This window comes from Patella vulgata, chromosome 2 (assembly GCF_932274485.2).
Source record: "Patella vulgata chromosome 2, xgPatVulg1.2, whole genome shotgun sequence".
In the NCBI taxonomy this organism is placed as follows: domain Eukaryota; kingdom Metazoa; phylum Mollusca; class Gastropoda; family Patellidae; genus Patella; species Patella vulgata.
Genome location: NC_065880.2, coordinates 38010586 through 38028752, shown reverse-complemented (window position 1 = coordinate 38028752; position 18167 = coordinate 38010586). Strand labels below are relative to the sequence as shown.

Here is an 18167-nt window from a genome sequence, read left to right as displayed (position 1 = left end):
ATGGAAACACCGCTTCCCTGGCGCGTCCATACACAATAAATATTACATAATAGACCTATACTGCACGATTAATATACAGTTACTTTAAAGATACATTATGTAAGATTTAGATTAAGAGCTGGTCATTGTTACTATAATAGTACGAAAACAGATAATGCTAAATGAATTTATTGAAAATTTTATTCAAATTCCTCCATTGCGAGCGAAGATATTAGCTTTTGAAGGTTTGACAAGATGTGTGCATTAATTGCTACTACCGCACAGGTTGTTCGAAGCTTAGCCTCGCTTCACCATTTTTAGATTAAATCAAAATATGGCTGAACCGTTCTAAGCTACTTAATATCGGATATATCCGATGACATCGAGAGTTGATTATGGTCTTGTCATGTTAATAAAAGTCTAATTAGTAGTTTACATAACATTTCAGTTCTTAAGAAAGACCTGCAATAGGCAGATTTAGCTCTTGCATAATGTATGTTTAATATAAGTATACTGCATGATTATGTAATAATTCTACAGACTGTCCATAATTCAGATAGATGAAAAGAGCTTTAATCAGTGCCCAGGTTATGGCGGTCAATTTCACCTCTGTAACTATAATGAGTTGTTGTTTGATCCCCTATGATACAACTTTGTTTTATTGGGTAATGAATCTGTAGGTTTTCACGACGTACGCCAAACCGTCGATAATAGGCCTACCTCATTAGTGTGTTTAAAGATTTTTGTATTATTATATTGTTTCATTAAATAAAGGTGTGTGTGTGTGTGTGGGGGGGGGTGACACTTTGTTCCTCGAGGTGTCTTTTCAAAAAATAAATTATGTATACCTTGGTTAATTAGGTCCAGAAGGAAACCGAGATCAACGAGTAACTGTGCAAGATGAACACAGAGCTATTGGTATAGGAACCATGACACCAGAGAGAACCAGTGACGCTAACTATATATGGAGAACCAACCCAAGAAATCCCTTCCCAACGGCAAAATCTCAGGATGTTGGCGGTATTGGATGGGGTGTAGCTCATTTTACAGATTGGAACCAGTCAAAAACAGGCAGACAAATTGTGGTATGTCCATCCACGCATTCGTCTTGTTTTTTTAAATTGGAAAACAGTGCATCTTTTCTACTAAGTAACCGCGTTTTCTGTATACGAGGTTCAGACTTCATATTAAATCTCTTTTTACAAGCCATAATGCAAGCGCGAGTGTCGAAATAACTTCATGGTTTGCAAGTAATAGGTATAACTTGTAAAAAACTGAACCGAAACGACTTACTTATCTGCCCCAGCCGGGTTAACGATGGCGGACATATTATTACGTCATGCTGCGACCAACTCGTCGGCCCTAATAGAAAATATTATGTTGATTTCCAATTGTCGGGGGCCTCTAACGTGTGGCCAATGGTATAATACGGGGCATCGGTTTTACTTTACGTCCCATCCGAAAGATGCGAATTTTGTATACGTTATACATGATAATATTATGTACATATTATGTACACTTAAAATCTGCAGTATTGGTTCTATGGTTATTAATGTTCCTGTAGATGGCAGCAAACCAATAACGCTCGCAGAACAAATACCCGAAATAACTTGAAATTCTGTAGCAATATGGAATAAGTTCACTACCCTGTAACCTCACTTATCGTAGCAACGAACGTATCCATAGAAAACCTCACCAACATTCTCAGCTATTAAAAAGATTCCAATTATTGTTAAAAGTATAAATTATTGTACAGGCGTTCTTTCCAAATTGAAAATTATAAGAACCCATTTCACTCCTACTGATTTAATAAACTAATTATTTGTTTGTATCTTTATAGTTGGGCCAGTTTCGCCAAGAATGTGAAAACAGATACACCCATCGATATCAGAGTGCTTGGTAGGTTTGTTGTGTAATATTTTGTTCTATATAAAGATAATCAAATTTTGTGAATTTATTATCCTTGTCCGTCGATTCTATTATTCCTTTTTTGTTGTCAAAATATGAAGTGTTATTAAAGTCGACGGTGACATCTGATTCCTGTGCGGTAATAAAGTCAAATATTCATGATTATCACTAAATGGTTCGGGGTTTTTTTCGCATCTTTTGCCTGAAATCTACTCGAAAACTTATAGTTTTATATAAATATTTATAGATTAAATAATATACATTATAATAATTATGGGTTATATAATATAGTATCATGTAGTTTATGTAACTGGATAATCTCTCTGTCTCGGACAAATTAATATCTGATCATTTCCCGGCAACTTTTAATCTTATGATCCAGAAACCACAACCAACAAGAAAGACTTTAACATATCGAAGGTTTAAATCATTTGACATAAATAAATTTAAAGCGGAAATAGTGAACTCGAATTTCAATGGCATTCAACGTATTCAAGATATACAAGAGAAGGCAACCCAATATCACTCAAAGCTTGCTGAAATTTTGGACTCGCTTGTTCCTCTTCAAACGAAAACATTTACTATTCGTCCCAATATGCAGTGGTTTAATGATTCTATTTTAGAAGCCAAAAGGGACCGTAATAAGGCTGAACATCTGTGGCGGAAAACAAATCTACATGTCCATAAACAGATTTATAAATCTTTAAAAAACAATGTGAATAAATTAATTGAAGATGCTAAAATTAAATTTTACTCTGATAAAAAAGAAAATGGCGAAAACAGACAAAAAGACCTGTATAAAGTTGTGAATTCCCTTTTGGACCATAATGCTGAGCGTACTATTCTCCCGGACAATGATAATGACACTGAACTTGCAAATATATTCTCTGATTTCTTTCAAATAAAAATACAGAAAATACGAACTGAACTTGATGATTTAAATAAAACTATTGACTTTAACGCTCATGATTTTGATAAGTTAGAAAATTCTGTTTATTTAGAAAATTTTAACTTGGTTAGTGAATCTTTTGTTTTAAAGCTAATTAAATCGTCTGCTCCTAAATCTTGTTCATTAGATCCTGTACCGACTTCTGTTCTTAAGGACTGTCTAGACGAAGTTATTCCAGTTTTTACCAATATTATTAATTCTTGTATATCATCCGCTACTATTCCCAACGTTTTCAAACGAGCTTATGTTACCCCTTTAATTAAAAAGTCTACACTGGATCCTAATGTTTTAAAAAATTACAGGCCAGTCTCTAATTTAAGTTTTATTTCTAAAATATTGGAGAAATGTATTGCTTCTCAGATAAAAGCCCATTTAGATGATAACTGTTTGTATGAACCATTTCAAAGTGCTTATAAACAATTTCACAGTACCGAAACAGCTTTAACCCGGGTTTCAAATGATATTTTAATGGAAATTGATAATAGAAAATGTACATTTTTAATTTTATTAGATTTATCTGCTGCTTTCGACACGGTGGAGCCTTCCATTCTTCTACGTAGACTTCAATTTAAATTCGGTATTTGTGGCTCTGCATTAAATCTTTTAGAGAGCTACCTTGTGGGTAGAAAACAGTGTATTTTAGTTAATTGCAAATCGTCGTCTGAATCTGTTTTGTCATCTGGGGTTCCCCAAGGTTCTGTTCTTGGTCCGATTTTATTTACCCTCTATACGTCACCATTAGGAGATATTGTCAGAAAATATGGTCTCAGCTTTCATTTGTATGCCGATGATACTCAATTATATATTTCATTTACACCTAATTGTCCATCTTCTTTCAATTTATCAAAATTGCAACTAGAGAACTGTATTAGTGAAATTAGAAAATGGATGTCAAAGAACTTTCTAAAATTGAATGATGATAAAACCGAATATTTGTTATTAGGCTCAAGGCATCAATTAAGTAAATCTGCACAAGATAACCCCCCTGTTGTAATTGGTAATTGTGATATATTTTCATCTTATTCTGCTCGTAATATTGGCGCTATATCTTTGATAGTTTTGTGCTTATGGGAGCCCAAGTAAATAATATTTGTAAATTGTGCTATTTTAATATTAGAAATATAGGTAAAATACGTAAATGTGTAACTGTAGAGGCCACTAAGCCACTTGTTAATTCTCTGGTCACTTCTCGATTAGATAACTTTAATTCACTTTTAGTTGGTTTACCTTTAAAGCTTATAGATAAATTACAAAAAGTACAGAATACTGCGGCTAGACTTGTTACTTTAACTAAGAAATGTGACCACATAACTCCTGTTTTATATAATTTACACTGGTTACCTGTTAAAATATCGAATTGATTTTAAGGTTTTATTACTTACTTTTAAATGTTTAAATAATTTAGATCCTGTTTACCTCTCGGATCTTTTAGAACTTTATACACCTGGCCGAACATTACGTACATCAGATAAACTACTTTTAAATCCCAAAACTGTTCAACTAGTCTCTTATGGTCAGCGCTCTTTTAGTTATCAAGTACCTGTTTTATGGAATAATCTACCATTTAGTTTAAGATGTTGTACATCTCTATATTCTTTTAAAAAACAACTTAAAACACATTTATTTAATCAGGCTTTAACTGACTCTGTATACAATCGTTAACATGCCCATAATCTTGTTGTTTATGTGTGATTTACATTGTCACTTTGTAAAGTGCCCCTGAACATGTTATATGAAAGAGTGCACTATAAATATGCTGTAATAATAATAATAATAATAATATTGTTCGGGTAAATATTACGGTGGCCATTTAGTGCCATACGTTGTTTTATATCTTTTTCCTGTAATTTACCTCATATGAGAAATTGCAGTGAAAACTATGATCAATCAAAAATCCATGAAAAACCTTTTCTCCGCGGTATAAAGTTTTATCCGCGGTGGAAACCCTTTCTCTGCAACATATCATGCGATTTACCTCCGCGGAAAAAGGTTTACACCGCAGAGAAAAACTTTATATCGCGGAGAAAAGGTTTATGCTGCGGAGAAAAGGTTTACATCGCCGAGAAAAGGTTTACACCGCGGAGAAAATTTTATACCGCGGAGAAAATTTTATACCGCAGAGGAAAGGTTTTTCATGGCTTTTTGATTTCTCATAGTTTTCATTGCGATTTCTCATATGAGGTAAATTACAAAAAAGGGTATACTATAAATCAAGTTATGGCACTAACAGGCTACCGTACAATATACTAATACTATGTAAATGTTTTCTATTCATATGTTACCAGGTTAAGCCACAAGTTTGCATATAAGTCAACTTGATCCTTTCTATATTTATTTGAATACTAATAAAATCAATCTGTGTCGGGTCATATTATTATACACTGAATTCCACATGTTAAGACTTACTGACAAAAATGATGATTTCTTTTGTTTCCCGATTTTTTCAGGTATCCTGGACCAAACGATCAGTTTACTCCTAAATCTGATGCTGCCATGGTGATGAATTCATACAACTTTAAAAAACAGTAAAAGCTGTATTTAAAGCAAAAACATTATTTAAAGCGAAGTAAAGACGTCGACGTTTATGTATGCATTTGTATCGATTATGGACCCATGTATATGCTTCCTCTTGCTCCATAAAATACCATCCCGTTTGACCCTTCACAATCCCTTACTTTAAATCTAGATTATGACATACTTTTAGGACTATAATATTGTGGTGGTTTGGAATGAAGCTCGACTAGGTACATGCATTAATTTAAAAAACAAAACTGCCTACGAAATCATAACGTAAATAAAGAAAATAAGATTAGAGACCCCGTCCCTGTTAAATAGCCCGATTAAAAGTGGTTTGGGTTTATCATTACCGTTTAACTATCATAGAGATTGTTATTGTAAAACGGAATTGTGCTGTATACATTGGCCGCTTTGTTATATATATCTATACACGTATTTCGTGTTTAAATATAATGGGAAATAAAACATAAAATTGGAGATTTTTTTTCATTTTTTAAACGTGTTGCAGTCTAGTTCTTTTAATATAACACAGTGCATACTAGAATTATTGGACATCCTCTCAGCTGGATCGTAAAGTGATTTACTTCCCTTTCTTTGTGATACAGTTTATCCATAGAAATGGTTTATCCAACGATTACACTACATTTTAAATAATAGAAATTGCCCCGTCTGCGACTTCATCATCGTCTGATTATCAGCAGATCAAAACTGTTCCAGGAGAACCGCTAAAAAAGATCATCATTAATACAAAGGTCTAACTAATTACACGGGTCTCCCCAAGTGGTAAAAGCAAGCACTAAAATCCATGAACTACTAGTGCTGCTGCCCCAGTTTTATTCCGATGTGTTTACAACCGGTTTCTGTGATTTTGTTTATTTCAATTCTCACCTGAGCCCATTTCAGCAAATTGGAACTTATAATACACCTCAAACACGGCAGGTACCAGACTTAACTGTGCCCAAGGAAAGGTCAACTACTTGCAACCTCCTCTGTATAAAACTGTGTCAAAGGTCAGTACTCCACTCTATGGTATCACCGGCCCTCAACTCCACTGAACCTAGGTGACATACTTTATGTACTGACATTTGGTATTCGATTATTCCATCCGAGTGAACAAATATTAATGATTTGAGAAAGTGGTCATGACCTCTTCTTCAAGTCAACTTTAAATATTTAAACAATTATTTGTTAGCCATCTTACCTGCTGCAAACATATTAGTAGTTCCTGTATGACATCTTCATATGTATTTGGATCAATAATTAAAAACAAATTTAAAAAAGGTCTTGAAATTTTGTTAGAATTTTATTGCTCCTTATATATACTGAGAATATATACTATGATAATTATAATAAACAATATGGCAGAAATCGGGGATTATCTTGTCACTAATTTTGTCAGTATGAAATATGCAACGACTTCTGACTAGAAAAGTAATGAAAAGCTAGGTCTATAGATAAAAAAAAGTTATATAGTAAGTTTTCTTATGACAAAATACAAATGATAAATTAGCAACAAAATACCTTGCCCAATGACATTTTTCACAACCGATAGAAAATATTACTAAGACTTTAATTGTTAAAAATAAATATGTATACAGTAGAAAATTTTAGGTTCTCTAGAATAATATAAAAATTAAATTATTAATGATAAATTTTCTTGGGACAAATAAAATATAATACACTGAACTCCATATTTTGTGAACTTAGGCTCTTTATTGATCCATAGAATTTTACGAATGGATATGTACATTAATTTTGATATGGATCATTTTAAATTAAATATAAACGGCAAGTGACATTTTAGAAAACTAAAATTCTAATTAACAGAGATTAACAAGGATTTGTAGAAAAAATAATTTCTTTATTGTAACTTAGTACAACCACTGAATTTTTATAACTGATATGGACATTCTGGATATGGACAGTTTCAAAAATGGACGCTAAAGTTTGGAAGGCACAACATCTATTGTTGAGAATATAATTTTTATTCCCAATGGACTGAAATTTGACTTATGAACGGAGATAAAAAAAATAACATTCAAAAATTGCTGCATAGTTTCATGAAATGTTGACAATAATCTAGCTTCTAGCCTGACAAATAATAGTACAAGATATATGTGATTATAAATATGCACAACAGCCTAGAATAATAGCTATTTATATAAAATACATTATAATACATAAGAAAAAGAAAGCATTTTATATAATATTCAGTGATATGCAGTTTGTACAGTATTATATAAAAAAACCAGTGATATATGATAAATTTGTACTATTGAATATGTGAAGTAGCACAATGAAATAATACAAAGGATAAAATAGTATAAAATCTTGGTTTGTAAAACAATATAATATCATAGTATACATATACACTATTTACAAACAATGTACAAACAAATATATATAACAAAATATTATATACGGCTACATTGTTCTCTGAAGGAAGGGTATGCAAATACTAATGCATATATATGTCATCCTACTAGATTTAAGGGTTGATTTTGTGGGAGAAAAAACCAACAATATATTAACACCCTAAAAACATAGTGATTGGGTCCTACCACCACCTGACAACAATAAGTATACAAGATATTTACACAAATGTCAATTCAATTTTAAAATCAACCCGTCATCTAAATTAGGATCCTTACCTATTAGCAATCACAAGCAAGGTACAGTTAATATTATTGTATCAATCTGTATTTTTTTTTTTTTTAACATGAATAATGCGAAACAAGGTATCAAAACCAAATTCTGTTTGGTTATAAAATGGAAGTTGATATGAAATGAATGTTATGAGCAATGGAATTTATAACTTACTAAACATTATATTAAAACATCTATTTACAATATTAATACAGATGGAATGGTCTGCAGTGAACATGATCTGTTAAACACTTAATAAGTACTGATATTAAAAATAGTGACACATGAACACATTAATTCTTCTTAACCTACTTCACTTCATTATACAATTCAATCCTACTTTTATTGAGCCTATTTTTTTCCACTCTCTACCAAGGAAAGCTAAATCTTTAAACTTTAAGCAAGAAAGCTAGAGCACAAATCCCTCGAATCTTGAAAGTTTTCTAACAGGCATGACTAAATTTATACAAGTCAAGTCTACAAGCATAAAGAATCTTTAATATTACATTAAGTTTTGGTTAAAATTCTACATAAGATAGCACTAACTGTGTAAAATTCTGTTGTTTTTTTTAAAAAATAATTGTACAATTTAGTATAATAAAATAATTCTATTTTTATGCTATATTCATCACATAAATTTACATCTTTGTTCACAACGTTTTTAATATATGGGGCAATATATATGGCGTATCTCACATACTGATGTCGTATTATAGTGAAGAGAACATTTGTTCTGTATGCTGTCACTGTCCATTCATCTGAGATTCGATAGCACGCTGAGTTGAAGAAGATTTCGGTCTTTTCTTTATCGTATCTTCTCCGGCTTCTTTCGCAAAATATTTCATTTTGTCTCTAAATGACATTCTGTCCGCTTGTTTTTTGATTGGGTTATCGTGGGCTTTTTTGGCCTCGATTATCCGACTGCGTGGATCGCGATACACTTCTTGAGCTCCAATAACACCAGGTGTTGATTCAGAGGATAAATACGTAATGTTATTTTGTTGTGATGGGCTATCGAATACTTCATTACTACTGGTGTTATACGAATCTGATACTGAAGTTGTTACGTTGTGTTCTGAAGATTGTGAAGACCTGTAAGACGATTGTGAGTTCAAAGGACTCCTCTCATTATCACTATACACATTCGTTTCTAACTGAGTATTAAAAGATACCGATTTTTTGGGAGCTGAGAGGTCTGAACGATAACCTGGAGGGCCTAGATCACGACTGTTCATTCCCTGGTAATCATCGTGTGGCATGTTGGCATTTTGTCGTTGCTGATTAAACAAATCGTACGATGAATTACGTTCGGGAGGAGGAGGGGCTTGATTTTCTTTTCCAATAGAATTAGGTGGCAAATTAGCATATTGTTGATATGCATCATTGTGACTTTGATTTTGTGTGTTTATAGTATCAATACGTCTCCGCTCCTCCGACACTTTAATCTCTCTTTGTTGATGGATCCGCTGTTGCTGCTGTTGTAATAATCGTTGTCGTGAATATTCTTCCTCTCGTTGACGTGCCTCTGCACGGAGTTGTTTTTCCTCAATATCTCTTTGTGCCTGCAGTTCTTGTAAACGTTCTCTCTCCTATAAAATTTGAAAATTGTGTTTGTCATAATAAATCTGTCAATTACATTTAAATTACACAAACCTCACTATTATCAATATCATAATTTCAATTTCCTATGAATAACAGAATTGTGGCCAATATACTCAAACATTATGTTAGTCATTCACTCTAACCAGATTACTATCCAATTAACAGAAAAAAAAGTAATACTTACCATTAATCTTCGTTTGTTGATTTCTTCTTCTCTCCGTTGTTTCATTCGTTCTTCTTCAGCTAACAATAAACGTTTTTGTTCTTCATAGTTTTGTCTCTGTTTGTCATGTAACTCCTGAAATATGAAGACATTTTGTTAAAAATACATTCTCACGAAAAAATTTATCGAGTGGTTATTTTCATTAAAAGTATGTCAACTTTGGTATATATGGAAAGTATAGACGCCAAATCTTAATAGAAAAATACTGGAATACACGAAAAACACCTATGGGGCAAGTACTAGACCAAAAATGTCAGGGTATCACTCACTGGCAACCGGACAGCTTATCGTCTAGGGAGTGGGTGCTATTTGGGGAACATTGTGTATAAAGAAGTTGGCAGAAAATAATTCAAGAATTTTCAATACGTAAGATAAATGGACAGTAAGTAATGACAAATACATTAGAAAAATGGACCATCCCTCAATAAAGTTAGGTGACAAACATTGCTTCTAAAAATAGTTTTTTTTATAGCTTGGGGTATCTCGCAAATGCAAAGTTTGAGAGTAATTTGAAGCAAATTTTTGATAAATTAATTGGTTTGAACATGTTTTTAGTCCAAATATATCATCAAATCTTCACAGTTTGTATCCAGGAAGGTATCTTTAAACACTGAAATCAATTCATTAAAACTTATATCTGACTCTAAAGTAGCACACCATACATAAACAGGCAACAATAAATAACCATTAATCTCAAGATTTATCATCCAGGTGATAATAAAATTGACTTACTCTTTGTTTTTTCAAATGTTCAGCATGTTCTCTTTGCTTTCGTTCCTGACGTTTTTGTGATCTCTGTCTTTGTTCTTCTCTTTCTTTCTCAAACATTTCTAATCTTCTCTCTAACCTATAACATATGTTGTTTATCAAATAAAAATATATCAGAACCTGAACTAAAGCTGCCACTCCCCTTATTATTCCTAATCTTTATCAATCAAAATTTCCCAGTTTAAAAAAATGCCCTAGCGACGAAAGTAAATTAAAAGTTTTGCCTTAGTGTACATAAAAACTGCCGTAGTGACGAAGGAATTACTGTGGCATTTTTTGAAAAAATAAATGCCTTCGTTCTAATTTCATGCATTTTGACACCTGAATATGGACAGATGCCCTTCATAAATACATAGAGAAGACTGTAACATTCTAATAAAATCAATCTATAAACTAATTTTGATAGTAGTGCAGTTGAACAAAAACATTTCACAAGTATAATTTACAAACCTCTGCATTCTTTCTTTTTCTCTCTCAAAATCATCATGTAGACGTCTTCTATCTAACTCTTCCATTCTAGCTCTAGCTTTAGCCAAATCATCTTGCATTTGTTCTATCATCCTCTCTCTTGACTGAAATATAATTATCATAGTACATATGATAATGGTTTCGTGAAGTTAAAGATACATTATAGAAGATCAGATAAAGAGCTAGCAGCTCTCACTATAATAGTTAAAGATAGGTTGCCAGGCAACAAAACATACAACCACAGCAGCTAAATCGTCCGAGAGGTCGACAAGGGCTGTCGCAGATTTATTCTTTTGTAGGTAATTGGGGGCATTTACAAGACAATTTCATACAGATCAGATTATAATTTTCATCATTTGAGGGTTCAAAAGGTTCTACAAACTCAAACAAGGACCTTAACTCAGAAAGTAATTTACAGAACTTGTTAAAATTTGACAGGCTTTTTCATTTTACTAATTTAAATAATGCATATAAATTTCATAAAGATCGGATAACTTTTGTCATTCAAACAATCACAAAGTAAAACAAGAGCCATAAATCTAGAAGTAATTGACAGAAATTGTTGAAATTAAGTAGACTTCTTCCTTTCAATAATCTAAATGATGCACATAAATTTCACACAGATCAAATGATAACATTTGTTGGTTGACGTTGATAAGGTTGAACAAAGTGAAACAAGTGCCATAACTCTAGACGTAATTAACGTAAAATATTGAAAATTAAATGGGCTTATGATAAATTTTGGTGTTAGAAAGTACACAAGGTTCAACAAAGTGATGTAATTAACGAAAATTGCTGAAATTCAAAAGATTTCTTCATTTCACTAATTTAAATAATGCATATAAATTTCCATGTGGGCGTATAAGAACTAGAAAATGTAAAGTGAATATGCTGAAAATTTCAATCAAATTGCTCCACTCTGAACCAAGATATTAGCAATTGATTTTTCGGCCTAGCCTCGGTACGATAAAAAACATAGTCTCGATTATCCATTTTTTGATTTAATCATCAATGAGCATTGAGAAGCAGATCAGAAAGACCTGAAATAGGCAGATTTAGCTCTTGCATAATGTGTGTTTAAATTAATTTGTGGAATTGTAAACACATAATTCTTCAGCAATTACCTTAGCTGCGATTCTGTAGGAGGACTACTTTTGGACTGCTGTGCTTGTTTCATAGAAAAGAACTACACTAGAGCTGGGCGATATTTCGTTTTTTCGATATGAAACATATGTATAGAAAAATTGTCTTTGTTTTTATGTTATTTACCATATTTTATTTTCTAGTGATGAATAAATAGCAATGAATAATATAATAAAATCCTGAGCGTTCATTCTACGAAGTTATAGCTATGTTTACATCATGAGAGTTCTTGCTCATTTAGCACCCGACCTACTGCTCCTGTTCAATTTTATATGCACCTTGACGAGTTGTATAGCCTACACCGATGCTTTTTTTTATAGTTCTTTTGAGTGAGTGAATTTTAGATTTGGTGTTTTTGTACTGTAAAATTTACTTTCCAAAATACTGTGCTTATGCTTAATTTGTTTAAAGGAGCTAAATCGCTAACATTTGGGACCTAGAAATTGACAAAAGTGGGTCGCAACGCATACAATACTGTAATATGAATGTGTATAAACTGATTTACATTCAATTGTTTCCGTTTTTACTCCAATTTCAAATCAGTTATGTTCGGCGAAATAAGCCAGCAGTCTCAAGCGAGTGCAAATTTCTAGTGTCTGCTTATTCCAGTCTACATACGCCGTTTGATTTGGCCCAATGTGTCTAGCCTCGTCCCTCGAGTCTCTTGATGTAACTGGGGCTGAGGCGTCTTATGGTACACGATTCGTGTACCAATGGTAAAATGTTTATTTTGTCTTAAATATTGGATATCAAAAGCCCATCTTTTCCCGGTAAGATCAAAACATGAATGTTGATTTAATTTGACAAATAAATCGTGTTTTCAATGTTGAAGATTTTGGATGATATTGAGTTAGAGACTTAGCTACTTGAATACTATTGACTACAATGTGTCAAGTAAATACTCTGAGGTCATGTCCAACTTTGCATACATGTTTCTTTACAGTTGAAGGGTGATAAACTGAAATTATTGACATTTTATAAAATATCGCGATATACTGATAATATCACAATAATTTTGGAAAATATCGCAATGTTTGTTTTCCAGGATATCAGCCAGCTCTAGACTACACACAGAACTACTTGACTGTAACTGTGACAGCAGACTGATTTGAATTGCAGTTTCAGAAAACAAGCAAGATATTAACTTACATAAATTCTATCTGCCGACTCGGAATCAGAATCTTCATCATATTCTCCTTTATCTACAACTTCTTTCACGCGTCTCTGAAACTCGTGTTCAAGGCGTAGCTTGCGTAATCTTTCTTGCTCTTGCATATTGAGGTAACTCTTGGATTCCAGCACTGCTATTTCTTGTAGACGTAACCTGGAAGCCAGTTCTTCTTGTTCTTCAGCATCCTTTTCCTTCTTTTCTCTAACCCACGGTGATGCAGCAGAATATTCTGGATCACCAACAGTAAGGTGGGTTGCTTGCCCTTGCTGCCAACTCTGTGGTCTTTCCTGATTCGGTTTCTGGAAGTTTGGAGATTTCTTTGGTTCATACGGTTCGTACACATTATGCTCTGCTGGAAGTTGAGGAACAGGGGGAGGTTGATTTTTACCACCATTCATGTTATTAAAGTTAATATTCTGATAATTGGGAATATTTGGCTGAACTTTATAGCTGTCTTGATCTGAACTGGGTTGTGGTCCCCGTCTATCAGTAGGGTATGCACCAGGGCCTAAACGTCTTTGTTGTTCATTTTCATTCATTTGTTGTTGCAGACGTCTTTTTTCTTCTTGAAGCTGTTGATCTAACATAAAGTCTTGGGGATTTGGCGGAGGGGGGAGTGGAGGTGACTCTTCATGTAAATGATCAAGCACTGGAGGGGGTGGTAGATCAGGAGGTGTTTCAGCTGTAGGAGGTGGAGGGAAGTCCGAAGGATCCCGATAATTCAATCCACCATTTTCTCTTACTGGTGAGAATTTTTGGTTGAAGCTCTGTTGGCTCCGTTGATCTGGAGGTGTTCTGGGATCTTGAATGCGGCCATCTTGTCTGTTTCTTAAATCACTTTGATTATACGGTATTGGCTGTTGGACAACATGGGTGTTAAAATTGGGACCAGCTCCATTAATAGGTCTACTGAAATTACTGGGTGACTGTTGTAATTTTTCAACTCTTACGTAGGGACTTTCAACCGGTTGATTTGGCATCGGTCCTGGTTTAGGAACAACTGCAGGCTTTGGAGCTACTTTGGGTTTAGGTTTCATATCTATCTCTGGTCGTGATGATTGATTGTAAGGATTTCTCAGGTCTGGCTGAGAAATAGTTTCATTTCTTGAAGGTGGATTATATGAATTCCTTAGGTTTGGCTGAGAAATATTTTCATTTCTTGGAGGTTGGGTGTATGAATTTCTAAGGTCGGGTTGTGATGCATTTTCATAGAAATTAGGCCTTTCACTATCATTCATAATTCTGGGAATGTCTTGAGCACTGACGTATGGTCTGTTAGTGAACCCATTGATATTACTATCTCGTTCAATGTTACTATAAGGAGGAGAATTTTCAGCTTTACCAGAGTCATAATCATTTCTATACACCTGTGGCGTATCCTCCATCTTATTCTGCCATTCTTGAATCTTATTGGAAGTAATTTCTACAGATTTGGGTCTCAGCTGGGATAAGTCCTCATTTCTATTTTGAGGATCGAAATAAGCTGACTGGGGTCTAACGTTATCTCTATTGCTGGAGGAAGATGTACGAGAAGACATTGAAGAACGATCAGCTGGTCGCTGATTTGGGTGAAGATATGCCTGAGAAGGAGGTGGACCTTGTGCTTTACCAGGCATCAGATTGTGATTCATGTCCTGGAATCGTGGATCTCGTCCACCCTTCTGAGTATCGATGATGGGTCGACCATTTGGAGCACTGCTGATATTCAATTGGTTCTCGTAATCTGGGTTTCTATCTCCATATTGAGGATTGTCTCGACGAACCCCTGGTGGGTAGTGACCTTGGCCTTGTGGATGATGAAGGACACTTACAGAGGCTGCAGGTTTCATTGAATGTGGATCATAATTCCTGTTATAGCTTGGATCCTGAACTAAATTGGAAGTTGATTTGGAACGAGGATCCATGTCATGCATGTCTCTTCGAAAATTTGGATCCTGGTGCCTCTGTTGAAGAGGAGAACTTGAATTCGGTCCCATGAGTTGTTCCACAGCACCTAAAACAATAAATTTCAAGAATTTAACTATAAGCCTGTATGCATCTTAAGGGATAGTATGTGACTCATTTACACTGAAATAGAACCAAGACCTGGTTCTGTTTTATACCCACAGCATTTATTAAATTCCTATTTCCACACCTTTCAAATGAGATATATAAATCAATAAACTTACTACGAGGTTGAGGTTTAAGAACACGTTGTTGTGGTATTGGCATCTGTTGTGGTCTAGGACTGGATTGAGACCTTGGTATCTCCATTCTTCCCATGTCCTTTGGACCATCTGTATAAGGTGGTGGTGCCTCTTCATTGAATGGTCTTCTTCCGTTCATCTGTGGATCACTTTTCTGTGGTGTTCCAGCTGCTGCAACAAATAATATACAATTATTTAATATAAAATATTAAGTTTCAAATTAGGAATTTATGTACTTCTTTCATTCCAATAAAGACAAGAATAATGTTCAGAAGAAATATGTCACATTAATTGTTTAAACCAATATCCAGTAATACAATTATTCTTCTAAATCCCAATTCATATATGTTTAATTATTCAATAACCAAGTAACTTAATATAGATCAATTGTAGTCAGAAATGTGACATCAATGTTGATTTTGAGATAATTTTCATAATGAAAGCAACTAAATTTCCAAACATATCAATTTTAAGACCTGTGAATTCTACCCATTATCTATCTGATTCTGTTTTGTTTTTACATTGAAACATCTAAATTAAATAGGCGTGCATATTTTTGCAATATATGACAATTCTCTATATTATTTTACCAAATCAATCTCAAGGAACTTAGTAACTGGTTTAGTAACTGGTTTATCATACATAGTAGGTTACTATTCTTCTGCTACTGATCTCTCAAATAAATTATATACATACCTCTTTGTAGAGTTGGCGATGCTTGACTGAGAAATGTTGCCAAACCATGATAAATAGCACCTTGTTTAGCTACTTTTAAAGTAACTCTATCACCAGTTTCTCTCATTAATTCAGCTGCTCTTTCTTGTGTAACACCAACTAGACTTCTACCATCTACTTCTAATAACTGATCTCCTGTCTGTAGTCTACCATCCTATAAATAAATATATAATTATCAATTTAAGGTATCTACAATATTGGAAAGTATTCATTCTACCTCCGTATAGAAATCAAGTTTTCACACAAAAAGTACTAAATTATCACCCCATTAAGATTTGTTGGGTTATTTTTATCATACCATCTTATTCTATTACATATTGCCAAACAAAACTTTTCATTTCATAATAATGTGCGCTAATCATATAAAAAAAAAACTATGTCACTTTTGTTTCCATTGAAACACAAATTTATCAAATAAATGTTTGAAGTGTTTACAAAGTTTCATAAAGATATTTTGAACAGTTTATGAGATAGTTCTGGAAACAAACTAGGAAAAAGTACAGCTGGGTGGAAAGAGCCCATTAGAACAGGACAATTACTTACCAATGCTGCAGCACCATTTGGAACAACAGATTTGATATAAATGCCCCTTTCTCTTTGTTTATCTCCCTATAATTTAAAAAAAAAACAATTAGAAAAAATCATAAATATGGTATATGTATCAATACAACCCTTCAAAATAATTATAAACAATAACTTGAGCACTACAGATTAAATGAAACAGTTAATGGAATGGTCAATTTAACTTACTATGACTTTGAACAAAATATGATAATTTAATGGTTTCCTCCTTTTCTTACTCAATCTAAATAAGTATTAACTTACTGTTGCTGCAACAATACTAAGTCCCATACTTCTTTCTACTTTATTAAATGCTACAACCATTATTTCTGGGTCTCTAGGTAGTCCTTGTTGTTGTATACCTGGTAGAGGAGATGGCATACCCTGACTCTTTGGTGGTGTACTCTGCAAAAACATTAGTATATATAATTGACATATACTAATCATGTACCCAGCCTTTAACGGCTAGAGAGAGAGAGAGATTTAACCTCCACCTGACACAAGCTATGTCATTTTGGGACTAACATATGGTTAAATTTTATTTCATTATTTGCTTGTGCCTAGCGGTCTTTATCAGTGTGAGTAAACTGGAGGACCTGGAGAAAACCCACGAGGGGATAAAGGCAATCCTACTCCTTGTCACTTCGTTGACCAGTTAAGAGTCAAAACTGGAATTATTATAACTCTAAAACCAGAGGAGGTTATTCAACACAACCAGGCCTAAGTCACACAGGCAGCCCTTATATCCTGAATTGCAGCCCTGTGTCAGCACTATTGTAGCCACCAATCAGGAACAGAAGAACAAACAAATAACTGTTATAAAATAATACATACCTCAAGAGATCTTGGTTCTCCTCCCATATATACTGTCCAACTACCACTCGAGTTATTGTTAGGTATCATTTGACAAATACCTACAAAAATATTCATAATAAAATATCGTAATACGATAAAATATATATTTGTCAAAATATTTATAGCAAAACTTGTTTTAACCCTTTCAGTATCAAAAATGCTTGATGTTGAAACCTCTTCTTATTTTATGTATGTTTGTATTCTATTTGCTATGTGTCAGCATACTTTTGATATCAATTAATAAAATTTCTTCAAAAATAACATACTTTTAATCGCTAACACTGACCACAAAGAGATAAACATAAACCCTGCCATCTATGAAATTGTCTTCCCCAAATAACTAACTATTGACATGGTCGCACATGTGGTCAAATGAAATGCTACAACTATTCTAGAAGTGCTAAAGTAAGCATATAAATATATGTTGAAAATTGTCTATATATGGAACCGAAAGGG

The 18167-nt window shown here is 33.5% G+C and overlaps 1 protein-coding gene across 2 annotated transcripts in view; it reads right to left on the bottom strand.

Moving 5' to 3' along the window:
• Positions 1 to 8000: 8000 nt before the first annotated feature.
• The window catches only part of LOC126809537 (afadin), a 36693-nt gene continuing 26526 nt past the window's right edge, over positions 8001 to 18167 (bottom strand). The window contains exons 16-25 of one of the 2 annotated variants that reach the window (XM_050534164.2): positions 17691 to 17770; positions 17121 to 17261; positions 16839 to 16904; positions 16257 to 16449; positions 15543 to 15731; positions 13353 to 15367; positions 11043 to 11164; positions 10557 to 10671; positions 9786 to 9899; positions 8001 to 9588 (exon numbers count right to left, since the gene is read on the bottom strand). In XM_050534164.2, the coding sequence (XP_050390121.1) occupies positions 8743 to 9588; positions 9786 to 9899; positions 10557 to 10671; positions 11043 to 11164; positions 13353 to 15367; positions 15543 to 15731; positions 16257 to 16449; positions 16839 to 16904; positions 17121 to 17261; positions 17691 to 17770 (3881 nt within the window). In that variant the 3' untranslated portion in view covers positions 8001 to 8742. The remainder of the gene's footprint in view (positions 9589 to 9785; positions 9900 to 10556; positions 10672 to 11042; positions 11165 to 13352; positions 15368 to 15542; positions 15732 to 16256; positions 16450 to 16838; positions 16905 to 17120; positions 17262 to 17690; positions 17771 to 18167) is intronic. The other variant, XM_050534165.2, reaches the window with a different exon arrangement.